The sequence below is a fragment of the Acanthisitta chloris genome, unplaced genomic scaffold (assembly GCF_000695815.1).
Source record: "Acanthisitta chloris isolate BGI_N310 unplaced genomic scaffold, ASM69581v1 scaffold31411, whole genome shotgun sequence".
In the NCBI taxonomy this organism is placed as follows: domain Eukaryota; kingdom Metazoa; phylum Chordata; class Aves; order Passeriformes; family Acanthisittidae; genus Acanthisitta; species Acanthisitta chloris.
Window position 1 is genome coordinate 65,001 of NW_008657088.1, and position 12,942 is coordinate 77,942.

Consider the following 12,942-nt stretch of genomic DNA (forward strand, 5'->3'; position numbering starts at 1 on the left):
GGAAGATGTCCATCAACTCCAAAGTGAAGGACAGCGTGTGCCGCCAGTCTCCTGTGGATGCAGGAAGCTCAGCTCTAGGGGAGCTAGCACACAGCTTCTAGTGGAGCTAATGATTTCCTTTAAGGAGTAGAGGATCTTGTTATCAGGACAACAGATTTTTGAGTGCCTGCTTGAGCCATTGTAGCAGTAATTTGGGGTCTAGGCTGGGAGTTGGGGGGATAGTTGGCGTATTAGCACTGGTGAGATCATGAAATACCAGGGAGGCATAATGAATCTGCTGAGCCAAGATGATGTCATGAGCCTGGCGTCTTACGAGGGATTTAGTGGTTTGTGCCATGCAAGTGAAAATGAACAAATGTAGAGCATTTATCCAGGCAGAAAGTAAATACAGAGATTAGACTTGTCATTGTTACTGAGGCAGCTCCAAAAGCTGACAGTGTCCCTGGAGCCAGCGCTGCTCATCCGGAAAGAAATGGGCAGGAAGAGAGAGGAGCCTGTCCTAGAGCCAGTCTCCTTTTAGCCACAGGCATGTGGTGGGGATTTGCATTTTAATTATATTTCAGTAGTCTTTTAAGCTCTCTTTCCAAAGCATCCCCCTCCCCTCCTCTGTATTATGGCCTGGAACTTGGTCTGGGCCCTGAGAATACACCCGGAGCGCTGCCGGACTCCACGGACCGCGGAGGGCAGCCACTCAAGGAGTCAGGTGGTGGAAGGTAAAGTCTAGCCATTGACCTTTACATTTCCTTTCCTCTGTAGTGGAAAAGCTTTTTTGACCAGGCTTCTGGCCTGAGGCTGTTCTCAGTCTAGATTTTTAAGCTTACATCTTTCCTACATAGAAGGAAAAATACCACTGCTGCTGCTGCAGCTCAGGTGATGGACTGAGCTCTGAGTGTTCTCACCTGCTCAACTCTCCCAAGAAAAAGTAGCCTGAATTCTCCAATTCTTGCCTTTTTTTCTCCTCCTTTTTACGTCGCAGCAGGGTCACTTTTCAGCCTGGTTCGAGCAAGTTGTGTCTGTGCTTCTTGAGAGCTCTGTACTGCACCAGCTTTCTGCAGCAGATCGCTCAACCGAGCAGCACCACAGCTTCATTTCAGTGTGGAGTTATTTTGGATGATGTGATCCTCTTTGGTCCACTTGGCTATGACACAGATCTCACTAGTGGTTGAGCTCTGCAGGTTTTAAAATCAACTCCTCTCCAGCAGATTTAGCATTGTTGTCTTTTTTTTTTTTTTTTTTTTAATCTTACTAGGACCAGATGTTAAAAGGCAGAGGGTTGCTCTTGTTTTGTTTTTATGGTTGTCAGCTTTGTTTTGGACTTACCCTGATGGCAAATCTTACTAGGACCAGATGTTAAAAGGCAGAGGGTTGCTCTTGTTTTTCTTGGCACAATATATTCCCACTGCACCCTGTTTAATATTATCTGAACAGTAATCTGATGATTAGGAGAGATAGTGAAATAAAGCTTTACGCAGATGATCTCTTTTCATCTCTTCAGCTGGTCAGCTTTGTTTTGGACTTACCCTGATGGCAAATCTTACTAGGACCAGATGTTAAAAGGCAGAGGGTTGCTCTTGTTTTTCTTGGCACAATATATTCCCACTGCACCCTGTTTAATATTATCTGAACAGTAATCTGATGATTAGGAGAGATAGTGAAATAAAGCTTTACGCAGATGATCTCTTTTCATCTCTTCAGCTGACTCTTCGAGGCACTGCATTAAAGGATCGGTTTGATAAGGAATTCATCGCTCCTGAGGGCAATTATCATTTTTGCTCCCTGTTTTTCTCGAGTGGGAAGGAGTAGCAGCATAATCTCCTTTATCCTGCAGTGTAACTTTGAAGACAGTATCCAGCCACTCCTCCCTGGGAGCTGTGTGTTCTGGAACAGACTTGACACAGTAGCTGTTAAATTACAGGGCTGGAGCAAACAGCATCTTAAATTTGGATCCTGTGGAAAATCCCAGAAAAGCAATAAGCACTTGGAGTGCTTTTCTCTATTTAGATATTTCCAGCATGCTCAGAGTCGTGATTTCTGTATGCCTTCACATCCTTTCCTCCACTCAAGTGGTTTTCAGGGGCACTGCATTAGCAGTGCTGAGCTATCCAGGCTTTGCCCTGCCTGGCAAAGGTTGGATACCTGCAGCTCAGCTCTTTGCTGCAAACTTTCCCTCTGCAAGATGAGCAGCTGAGCTGCTGTTTGTGCAAGAACGTGTCTCTCCATGAGAAAACTGGCTGATGTATCCCAGGTAGCAATTCCTGCTCTAGTGTGTGGATGGTAAAGTAGTGCTGCCTGTGTTAGAAATGCCTTGTGCTGTCACTGCTACGCTGCTGCCGATCTAATTACTTTTTCTTTTGTCTGTCTCTTTCCTTTCCCCATCTTCCTTGTTTTTGTGTCGTGTGTCTCTGCATCCTGTAGTACAAATCTGTGTTTAGGTCCTACTCCCAGGACTTTGTGCCTCACAACCAAGTCTCCATACCTCCTTTCCTCTCTGCTACCTCCTCCTCCTGCTCCACCCCACCTTTTCCACCCGTCCATCCATCTCAGAGCCCTGACCTAGCGGTGCCCACTGCAGCCAGCCAGTCACCCAGCACTGTGGATGTGCCAAACTCCTCTTCTCAGGAGAGCAGCTTTAATGGGAATGCTCCTGTCTGCCTTCCTTCTGAAACCTCTTTCACTGATTCTCTCCAGACGCCTTCGGTGAGACTATCCAAAGAGCTAATGATGCACCTTACGCAAGGCTGCCTTGATTTGTTTTTTAAAAGAAAATGTCTCTTGTATTAATACATGCTAAATGTGATCTAGTTTGGTTTCCAAATGTGTGTGTGAATTGCAGAGAGGAAATTTCCTCTAAAAATGGTGGCTAGAAAAAAAACAAACATCCTCAGCTGGTTTGAGAAAATGTTAGCACGTATGTAGGAAACACAAAATGTCAAATGCTGGTGAAGGGGAGAGGAGAAGTTGCTGTAGCTTCCTGCAATTGTAGCACAAAGCTGAGGGAAGTTAAGGAGTGTTTTGTGAGGTTGGTTGTTTCTAAACATAGGCTCCTACCAGTTGCTGCCCTGCTCCTTCCCAAGTCACTGGTGAGCCCCAGGAGCAGTGGGTGCAGTCCAGCTCTGTCTCTCCTGTGCATAAGCCTGTTGTTCTCTCCAGGTTCCTGCTCTTCTCAGTTCCCAGCAGCCCCAGCTGTGTGCTTGGTGGCAAGTCATCATGTGTTGGTGAAGTTAGGCTAATGCTGTTTCCACACTGCTGGTCTGAGATCCCAAATCAGTTTTCAGATCACTGAGCAGGTTGGTCCATTACAGCTACATTTTTTTAAACACCTCATTTTCAAGACAGTTCCTCTTTTGTCTCCTGCAAAGCTGAGAGTTGATGGGATTAGAGCTGTCAGCACAGGGCTTGCTAGTGCTGCCTCTTCACCGACTTTGGAAGAGGGTCACTGATTAGAGAGTAAATGTGCAGGTTTTCACGCTTTGGACTTGACCTTGCCATTGCATCTTCCTTTCGCTGAGTCCTTGTTATATCTCAAAGCCCTCAAGTTTGGTTCATTCTGGCGTGATGGCTCTAGTCTGTGCTTGTAGCCTAGTTTGGGGGATGCCTTTGATACCCTCAGGGCTGCAGGGCTGATATGCATTCAGCCACAGGACTGCAGCACGGGTAGGACAGGCACTCGTGTCCAGCTCTGAACGCTCAGCTTTGGCACCTTGAAATCCACACCTGCCTATTGCACCTCGGCAGCCTCGCGCGGAGTCCACAGCTCTTGCAAAGCAGTGCCTGCTGCTGCCCTCCTGCTGCAGCTCAGGGCCTGTGGGAGAGTCCTCAAGAACCAGAAAATAATTCCCCCCAGGATGGTACAGCCTCAGTGTGGCCAGTGTTGACTGCTGAGCCAGAGAACAGCTCCAAGTTAGGTGACAGCAGCTGCCAAGGGCAGTTCTGCTCCCAGCCCATGGGCAGGTTCTCTCACTAACACGAAGTGCTGATGGGGGGCAGCATCACATATTTCCTTTCATCCTGTCTCCCTTAGAGTGAAAACGCCAGTGAGGAGGCTGGTGAGGGTGAATACGTCAATCTGTATTCCTCTGGCCAGAGCAACGGGGAACTCCCTCGCTCTGAAGGAGTAAGTAACCCGGAGAGGGCTGGAAGGGGCTGCCTGGTGCATGCTGACTCCACACCGGGGCTGACACGCTTGGCACAGGCCTCTTCTGCACAACTGGAGCTCCCCTGTCCATCCTGCTGCTCTGGCTCCCTTGCTGGCCATCCCTCTGCTTGCCCACTCCTGGCTGCAGGCTTGGGGGCCCTCCTGGTCCGGGTGGAGAGCAGGCATTGCTTTTGGGGTCACTGCAAGCCCTGGCAGGAGGTAGGGAGAGCTTTTCCTGCCACACTGTTTCCTTTGCGCTTCGCTGTCTGTTTGGAGCTGCTTGTGTGAAGTTTCCAGAAAGCTGCACCAGTGCCATCCCGGGGCCTTGTCTTTTCTTGTAACTGCTTTGCCTCCCTTATTTTAATACAGAAAGCCTTGTGCTCTGAATGATTTTTTTCCCCTTCACTGTTTGATATAAAATAAGTGATTGATTTAGCATTGTGCTCACATACTGTTTCTTCCTTTACTCAAGCCTAGTATCTTAGATATTTCCTAGAGGAGCCAGGGCGTTTTCCATTCCAGGGAGGTACTGCCTTCCTGTTGGGTCATAGGAAACAGTGGCAGAGGTTCATGGCAATCCTTTTGGCTGCCCTCATCTTGGAAGGCACATCTCCTACAGGATGTCTCCAAGACCTTTATCCATGCTGGTGTTAAATATGTCAAGAGATAACAACTCCTATCACTTCCCTTCAGGAGACACATCTAGGCAGGCCCATCCTTTTGGGCAGCTGTGAACGGGTTCTCAGCTTTGAAGCAAAGATATAGTCTGGAAAATTCCTGCAGACACCAAGAAACCTAAGCTCACCAGGGTGTTTTCCCTGCTGAGTGGGTAGTGTGTAGGTGTTTTCAGTCCTGTCTGTTTAGTAGGCTGAATTTCCAAGTTTCACTCTGCATGATGTTAAGTAATTCTGAACTCTGACACTGTTGGATTAATCCTCCCATTTGCCTTTCATGGCTATTTGTCTCCTTAATAAACAGCTAATTTACAATGCTCTGTCTTTGCTCTGAGCTCTCTACCTGCTGTTCCATGCCGCGGGTTCAGCTGGTTCTGCTTTTTTGCATTAGCCTCATTTCCACAGCCGTGAGTTGTGGAGTGGAAACGTTACATCATTGCAAAACCTCTTCTGATGGGAGAGAAAGGAGGTAGGAACCAGTGAGCATCCATCCCCTAAGGCAGGGGGGCAGTGATCAGGAGGGGAACTGAAACTGGAGAGCTTAGAGCTGGCTGTGTCCGTTCAGATTAAAGCAGGAGGCAAGTGTATTTCAACAGCAAGAGCTGGAGGAAAAAAAGGAGGTCAGGAGAGGGTTAAAATCCAAGACAACAGCTGACTTGTGGTGTAACTTTCAGCATCATTTCACAATGTTAAAAGCAAACAGTGCTAATTACACTAGTCTCCAGAGATGGTCCCAAATTTCCTGTCTGATTAACTTCTGTGTTTTCCTGGCATTTGGCATTAACTTGCATCAATCTTTAACCACTCTGTAGGAATTTACAGTAAAGGGCCATTTAGAGGCAGGCAGGCTGTGAATGCAAGGATCACTGGGATCAAGGACCCCGTGTAATAATGAAAAACTTCTTTCTCTTGGCAGGAATCTCCCTCTGTCAAAGACAGCCTCTCCAAAGACTCCTCTGTGAACAGCAGTGCCATGGGGAAGGAGGGCAAGGATGGTGCTGAAAGGTGAGCCTGGCTCCCTGGTGCTCCTGCTCCCAGTCCCACCAACATCCCCTCTGCCAAACCATCCTGTTCTGCCTTCAGCCTTCTCCATGTTCTCTAAACTTTCAAGACCACTTTTGTTTGTGCAGGCAGTGACCAGTGAGATCGTGCTGAACTGGAGAATCCCAGCAAGATATCCTTACTGACCCCAGGGAGCACTTAGGGGTTAATGCAGCCCTTGTTAGCCATCCTCAGTCCATCTCATTGGCAGTCCTGTCATTGACACTGCCTGCTCCCTCCTGCTTCCAGGGAAACATGTGAGCAAAGTCTGTATCACTGTTGGAAAATAGTCTTCCAGAGAGGAATTTCTTCCTAACCCTGCTAGTTAGAGGCTGGCTGAGGCCCCGAAGAAGGAGCCTTTATTATCCCTTCTAATGCTCTTAGCTATCATTTGTCTATGTAAATGAAGAGGTGCAAGCTGGAACAGATGGGCTTCAGGAGGAGTGGAGTGAGTGCTTCCCTGCTGCTCGAGATTGCTCTGCAATTGCATTTCTGAAGCAAAAATAGAGAGCAGCACTGATTTGTGTGTAACAGTCAACTTCCCTCCCCCATTTTCCTGCAGTTTGAGGGTTTTAATCCCTGCAGTAAAGGAGACAGTGCAAGAGTGCTCTGCAAAGCTCCAAGTACTGCACAGGATTTTGGCCTCTGCCTGGGAAAGCTATGAAGAACATAGGTACATTATTTTTTTTAGGAATACAGGCAGAGAGCACATATCCAGGTGCAAGAGTACCAGCCTCTGGGGGTAGGAATACTAGAGTTTTGGCTATACACCAAAAAGTGGTCAGAATTTTCTGCTCTATCTTACTACAAAACAAGAGCTTGTCAGTTCCCCTTGTCTCAGCACAGGGTCATGAACTGACTAAGATATGTATGTGTAGAGTATGCTCAGTCTCTATACATTTGAGGAAGGGCTTAGATTTGTGTGCACTAAAAATTTGGTGGATTAAGGAGACACGGAAGTGTGTACTTATGCAGGGCATAGTAAAATCCTGTCTGCCAGAAATGCAGACAGACAAGTGTTCAGGTCCTAAAGGTTCATCTTTCTCTATTTAAGTGATGCACAAAGCAACAGAATTAGAGCCAGACATTTGGGCTTGTTTGCAAAAGATTTACCTCCAGAGTGTCTGTGTACTTACTGTCATTTAACAAAGGTTATTTTCCTTTATTTTCACAGGCAGCCACAGTCACCAGATACTTTGGAATCATCACAGCTGGAGGAAGAGGTGGATGAGCTGTCCCTTATTGACCACAGTGAAATCATGGCTAGGTTAACACTGAAACAAGAGGTGGGTACATTCAGGGTTTGCTTTTGTACTCTTTGGTTTATGCTGTGTTGAAATCTGATTCTCTGTGTGCACAAGCAAGACATCACCTTTTATTTGATTAAAAACTAGGTCTGATGAAAAACTAGGTTGCAGCAGAAGTGGTATGTGCATTCAGGCTGTTGTTGAAGTAGGAGATGCTGGTACAGGCAGGGAGCACCAGCCACAAATGAGGGTTTAACAAAAGGTGAGGTGTCTCCCTAAAAGCTAGCACATCTCATGCCCTTTTCCCAGTCTGCCCCTTCCCACCTCTTCAGCCTGTGACAGTCTGGAATGAATCAGCTGAGAGCCTGGGCACAATAAATCCAGGTGTGGGTTGATGGCTTTGGCCTTTCAGTGTGACAACAGAAAAAAAATGTTATGTTTGTGGAAAAGCAGCCAAAGGAACTTTCTGCATTTGAGAAATTGCTTTGTGTCTAACCTTGGGTGCACTCCCAGACAGCTTTGCTCGCTGTGCTCTTGAGCCACGCTGTCTTTGACATGCAGCTGGAGGGAACTCACAGGCTTTTGAAGCTGTCAGGGGGCTAGTCTGGAAACCAGGGAGAATGTATCATTTACTGGCACTTTAGGAGTGTCAGCCAAAGGAACTTTCTGCATTTGAGAAATTGCTTTGTGTCTAACCTTGGGTGCACTCCCAGACAGCTTTGCTCGCTGTGCTCTTGAGCCACGCTGTCTTTGACATGCAGCTGGAGGGAACTCACAGGCTTTTGAAGCTGTCAGGGGGCTAGTCTGGAAACCAGGGAGAATGTATCATTTACTGGCACTTTAGGAGTGTTCTTTGGTCAGCTGAGATGTGCAGGAGAGAGTGAAAAGCTGTTACCTCATTCTTTAAGTAGTGTTTCATCAGTCTTGCCAGAGGGTCACCTGAAAAATTCACATCTTAGACACAGCTACTCCATGGCTGTAATCCGTGGGGTTTTTCACTGTTTTGCACATTGAAGTGACAAAGACATTGCTAAGGGAAGCCAGACACAACTCCAATCTCCTCTGCTGGATTGTTCCCTTTAAAAAACAATTAAAAATCAGTGATTCCTGAACATTTGGGACTAGCAGATCTGTCGCTTAATGCCTTTTTTCTTTTCTGTATGATCTGCATGTTTGAAACAGTATAGAACTGTCACCACGAGCTGCTTGCTGTAGTGTGGAACTGCTGACTGAGTGATGGATCAGTTTTGCATATTTTGAGTTGGGAATTGCAGTAGCTAGGAGAAAGGTGTTTTTAGAGAGTGGTAATGCAGGGGTCAAGCAATTAGCAGGGCTGGTTTGTGCTCCTGGTTATTGGATCACTTCAGGTGACCTCCAGCCAAATAGTTCCAGTTTAGGGAATTAACTTGCTTAGTTTTGATGTTCCAGGAACATGTGAGTGGAATGCATGACCTCCCACCCCACAGTCACTGTGGTACATGATCCTGCACTTTGAGACAGTTCACACAGCTTTACTGCGCTGTTAATGGTCTTCTGGGAGCATTTGGGGCATTTCTGTTCATTCTTCTGTGGACAGAAGGTTCAGCTTTCACTGAGCTTCACAGCCTGGCCTTAAGGAGTCCGAGACTCTGAGTAAGGATCAACCCAGCTCCTCATCTGGGACACCAAATGCTTTATTCAAATTCCAGGATTAGCCCTGCTCTGAAGACCATGTCCCAGCTTGTGCTGTGAGCAGTGCCAGGAACATTGTGTATGCTGCCAGTTTTTGCTGAGCTTGAACCCCAGAGCTGTTAAACCAGGCCGAAGGGAGCTTGGGCCATGCCTAATGTGTTTGTGTTCCCATTGCAGGGAGATGATGGGCCAGATGTTCGTGGTGGATCTGGAGACATTCTGTTAGTGCATGCAACAGAGACCGACAGGAAAGGTATGTAGATGCAGCAGTGCAGAACAGAGAGGCACGGCCTTTAGCTGCTTGTCTTCTGCCTCTACACTCATGGCTACAGGCATCTGGGCCAGGGGGGAGAGGTCTGCAGTGATCCCCCAGGCTGGGGGGTTGTGCTGATCTGTGGTAAAGGGAGGTAAGATGGATAAAGGCCTGTTGGTTCCATTTAGCAGCAGGGATGGTATTAACTCCATCCTGGCCCAGATCTGGAAGGCAAGGCACACCAGTGACAGTGCTGTGTTGGTGTCCTTGTACCTGCTGAGGTGGGTCACTGCCTTCTGTGAGTGCAGGTGTGACCAGCCTGTCCTTGTCCTTTGAATTTCAGGGCAGTGGTGATGTAGGAGTTGCTAGAGACACTGTTGGATCAGAGTAGGAGGGGAGAGACATTGGTTTGGGTCTAATGTGGTACCTGTGGACATTGGGCAAGCTGTTCAGGTATTGGTCTGCTGACACCTCTCATTTTCTACTTAGCATATCACTTCCTAGTCCCACTCTGTACCAATTGCATCCTGGTAGCCACCCAGACCAGTACATAGAAAAGGAGATACAGGGGAGAAAAAGGGAGGTTTAGCAACTCTTAGCTCCAGATTTGTTAAACCCCTACTTTATCTCTCCAAACCCAGTCACCACCCACATGAAGCAGCTCCTATTCAAGACCTGTGGCAAAGACAGCCTTTGCAGTGCTTCCAGAGAGTGATCTGAACCTGCCAAACACATTTGTGCTGATGGCCTTAACCAGGATTGATCTCCTTATCTCCTGGGATGCAAGGCAAAAAGCTAACCCGCTGAATCCCTCAGCGCTCGTATTTTAGAGGTTTGAGAGTCAAAGGGGAAATATCTTTCATGTACATTTTTAAATGACAGGGGTTTTACTGTAGCATAAGGTGTTTGCAGTTACTTACCAGCACCATTCAGCTAGCAAGAAAATCCTTCCCCTGACAGCTGTGTTTCCCAGTTTGCATCAGGCATTGATTCCAGGCAGAAAGGACCAAAGTTAGGAATGGTTTAGAGGAGGAGGAGGCAGTTGATTGTGCCAAGGCTAGGTATGTATATTAAAGAAAATAGTCTAAATTAGATAGTGGAAGTACTCCTTATAAAAATGCTGGAAGTGGAATAGAGAAGCTCTGATTTACTCCTGCTGTTCTCTGAAACAAGCATCACATTGGAAGAACTTCCCTGCTGTTGAAAGACAATTGCTGGTAAGGGGATGTGTCTTAGACCTCCAACTCTGAGGGTGCTGCAAGCAGTCAGGTGAGAGCTGTGGAGAAATCTCTCAAGACTGGGAGAAACTAGAGCAGGATTTGAAGAGGGAGAGCAGGGTGGAGAGAGCTCAGCATGGTGACACTGTTCTCAGTCCCTGAGCTCTGCCTTGCAGGCCCTGCCAAGCCACTGAGCTGAATGGAGCACAGAGGAATTTGTGCTATGCTAACCCAGTGTTTGGGTGACTGAGAGGGTTAATGAATTAAGCTTACAATGAGAAGAATTTCGGGCTTGTAAATCAATCAGCCAAACGGCACAGAGGGGTAGAGTTAAGAGGCTTTCCTTTAAAGATGAATTTCTTGGCAGCTTCAAGTGCCAGAGCAGACCAGCTGTATTACCTCACGTTGCCTTTTGGGCAGATGGGAACCCAGAATAAATGTAACTCCACGCCCTGTTGCATGATGCTTCTTGTCCATTTGAGTTTTCTAAAAGTGGAGTAAGGGATAGAGAGACTTGTGGTCTTTAGGAATAAAATCCATGGTCAGTTAAGTGCTCACAGACACACGAACTTGCTGTGAGTGCAGGATTACAGCTGGACGAGGCCTGGGGCTTGCCCCTGACATGACCACCCAGCCTCTGGCTTTAGAGCTTGTGTCTGATTGCAGCCAAAAGACAGCAGCACTCTGATCTGAGAGCAAGAGGAAGCAGCGTCACGGTGAGGCTCCTGCCAAGAGAAACACTGCAGGTAGAGAGCACAACTCTCACACTGTGCTCTGCTCCTTCCCACCCTCCATGGCAGTGGATGTGGGGTGATCCCTGTCCTGTCTGGAACAAGCTCTGCATGTACAGCCAAGCCTGGGCAGGCTCAGCAGGAGCTTTTTCCCCCTGTCTGCCCATGGATGCAGTTCTCCTGGCAGGAGCAGGATGCCATCCCAGTGCTGCTGTGCTGCCTGGTTTATACTGGGGCTAATGCTCCCATTTGGGCACTGCTGTCCACAGTGACCAGGCCTTGCCCAAGACTGCAAGGATCCTGCAGTCTTGACCTGAAATCTGCTTTCCTGTTTGCTGTTCCTGCTTCTTCAAACTCAGTCCTTTGTGCCCATGAGGTGATTCTGGGCCCTGCAGCATCCCCTCCTGCAGATGAACCAACACAAGCTGTGCCACGTGGGTGTCTCTGTTGTGGGAGGGTCATGGTTGTGGTAGTATTAGGTTTTGCAGTACAATTTGGTTTTCTTTTGGCTGAAAGCAATCTTATATTTATACAGTCGTGGGACAGATTTCCTGGAACGCAGCAAGGGCAGAGGCTGTCGCATCGTGTTGAAACACGTGTGCTCCTCATGAGGAGGGAAAGGGACCATGTCTCTGCAGGGCTCTGTGTGGCCTGAGAGAGGCTGAGGCACCTCTGGCCATCCCATCTTCTCTTTAAAGTATCCCCAAGGTCTAAAACCACATTTTTCCTTGATCCATTATGAATAGTTCCTGTCCCACAGGCAGGTGTTGGTGTCCCACCCTTCGGTGGTGGCGTAAGCGAAGCCACAAGCCCAAGTGCTGCAAATGGGAGCCAGGCTGGTGGGGACAGGGCAGTGTCACTGCTGCTCTTGTGCAGGAGGGTCCATCTGCTGGTAAGGACCAACAGCACAGCATTTCTGGAAAGTTCATTCATGCCAAAACGTGTTCATGTCCTCCTCTGTGTGACTGGATTCAACCTTACAAGAAGCTTCCTTTGTCTGACATCAGGATTGACTGAGCCTTTCTTGTCTTTCTCCCTAGATCTGGTGCTGTACTGTGAAGCCTTTCTGACTACATATAGGACATTTATTACTCCTGAAGAGCTCATCAAAAAGCTGCAGTACAGATATCCTTTTGCATGAGTGGTAGTTCACTCCCACCAGGAGTCAGAGCCAGGAAATCACCATGGAGGGAGTTGATGGCAAGCTGGTGGTCAGAAACCTGCTAACAGCATGGCCAGTGATGTGCTGGCCCTGGAGGAGTCCCAGGCAGGACTTCTTCACCTCCACACTCGACAACAGGAATTGCTGCTGGGCAGGCCCAGGCAGGGTGGAGTACTGGACCTGAGCATTGTCTCCTGAGGGCCCTGGCAGGGGAGAGGAGCAGTTCAGGTTTTCTGTACATCACTGGGGAACTGGTCATTTATTTGGGATATCTCATTTTCAGAGAGATGATCACAGTGCCTTCTGCCTTCCAGAGCAGCCGTGGGGATTGCCTGCTTGGGTGGGTGTAGTTTAATACTAGAGATCACTGAACCATCAAGACTTGATTTCTGTCTTCTCACAATGAATGCAGCATGGAAGAGCTCTTGGCCTCCCAGTTCTGAACTGAGCTCATAACCAGTACCGAGGTGAGGAGAGAGCCCTGATGTGCAGGGTGAGCATTAGCATTTCTGGCAGAGGATGGAGAAGGTTTCTCCTTGAGCCTGAGTTTCTCCCCCGTGGCTCCCTTGGCTGAGGGGTCAGTGTGGGTTTGGGCAGTGCCTCGTGGGCTGTGGTGCTGTGCACCCACGTCAGAGGGTCCCTGACGTCACCGTGTCCTGCATCACAGCTCATCACTGCCATCTGCAGCAGAGCTGCTGCTCCCTGCACTCCAGCTGGGATCAGCACGGCCAAGGACACAGCAGAGCTCACCACAGAGCTGCTGTTGGTGACAGTCCCATCTGGGGCATCGGTGACAGTCCCATCTGGGGCA

General features: G+C 48.2%; 1 protein-coding gene across 1 annotated transcript in view; it reads left to right on the top strand.

Annotated features, from left to right (window-relative positions):
- RAPGEF1 (Rap guanine nucleotide exchange factor (GEF) 1) overlaps positions 1–12,942 on the top strand; it is a 51,389-nt gene that overhangs the window by 33,274 nt on the left and 5,173 nt on the right. Inside the window, exons 10-13 of the mRNA XM_009084585.1 lie at positions 5,726–5,814; positions 7,025–7,136; positions 8,946–9,021; positions 12,010–12,094. Coding sequence (XP_009082833.1) covers positions 5,726–5,814; positions 7,025–7,136; positions 8,946–9,021; positions 12,010–12,094 — 362 coding nt within the window. The remainder of the gene's footprint in view (positions 1–5,725; positions 5,815–7,024; positions 7,137–8,945; positions 9,022–12,009; positions 12,095–12,942) is intronic.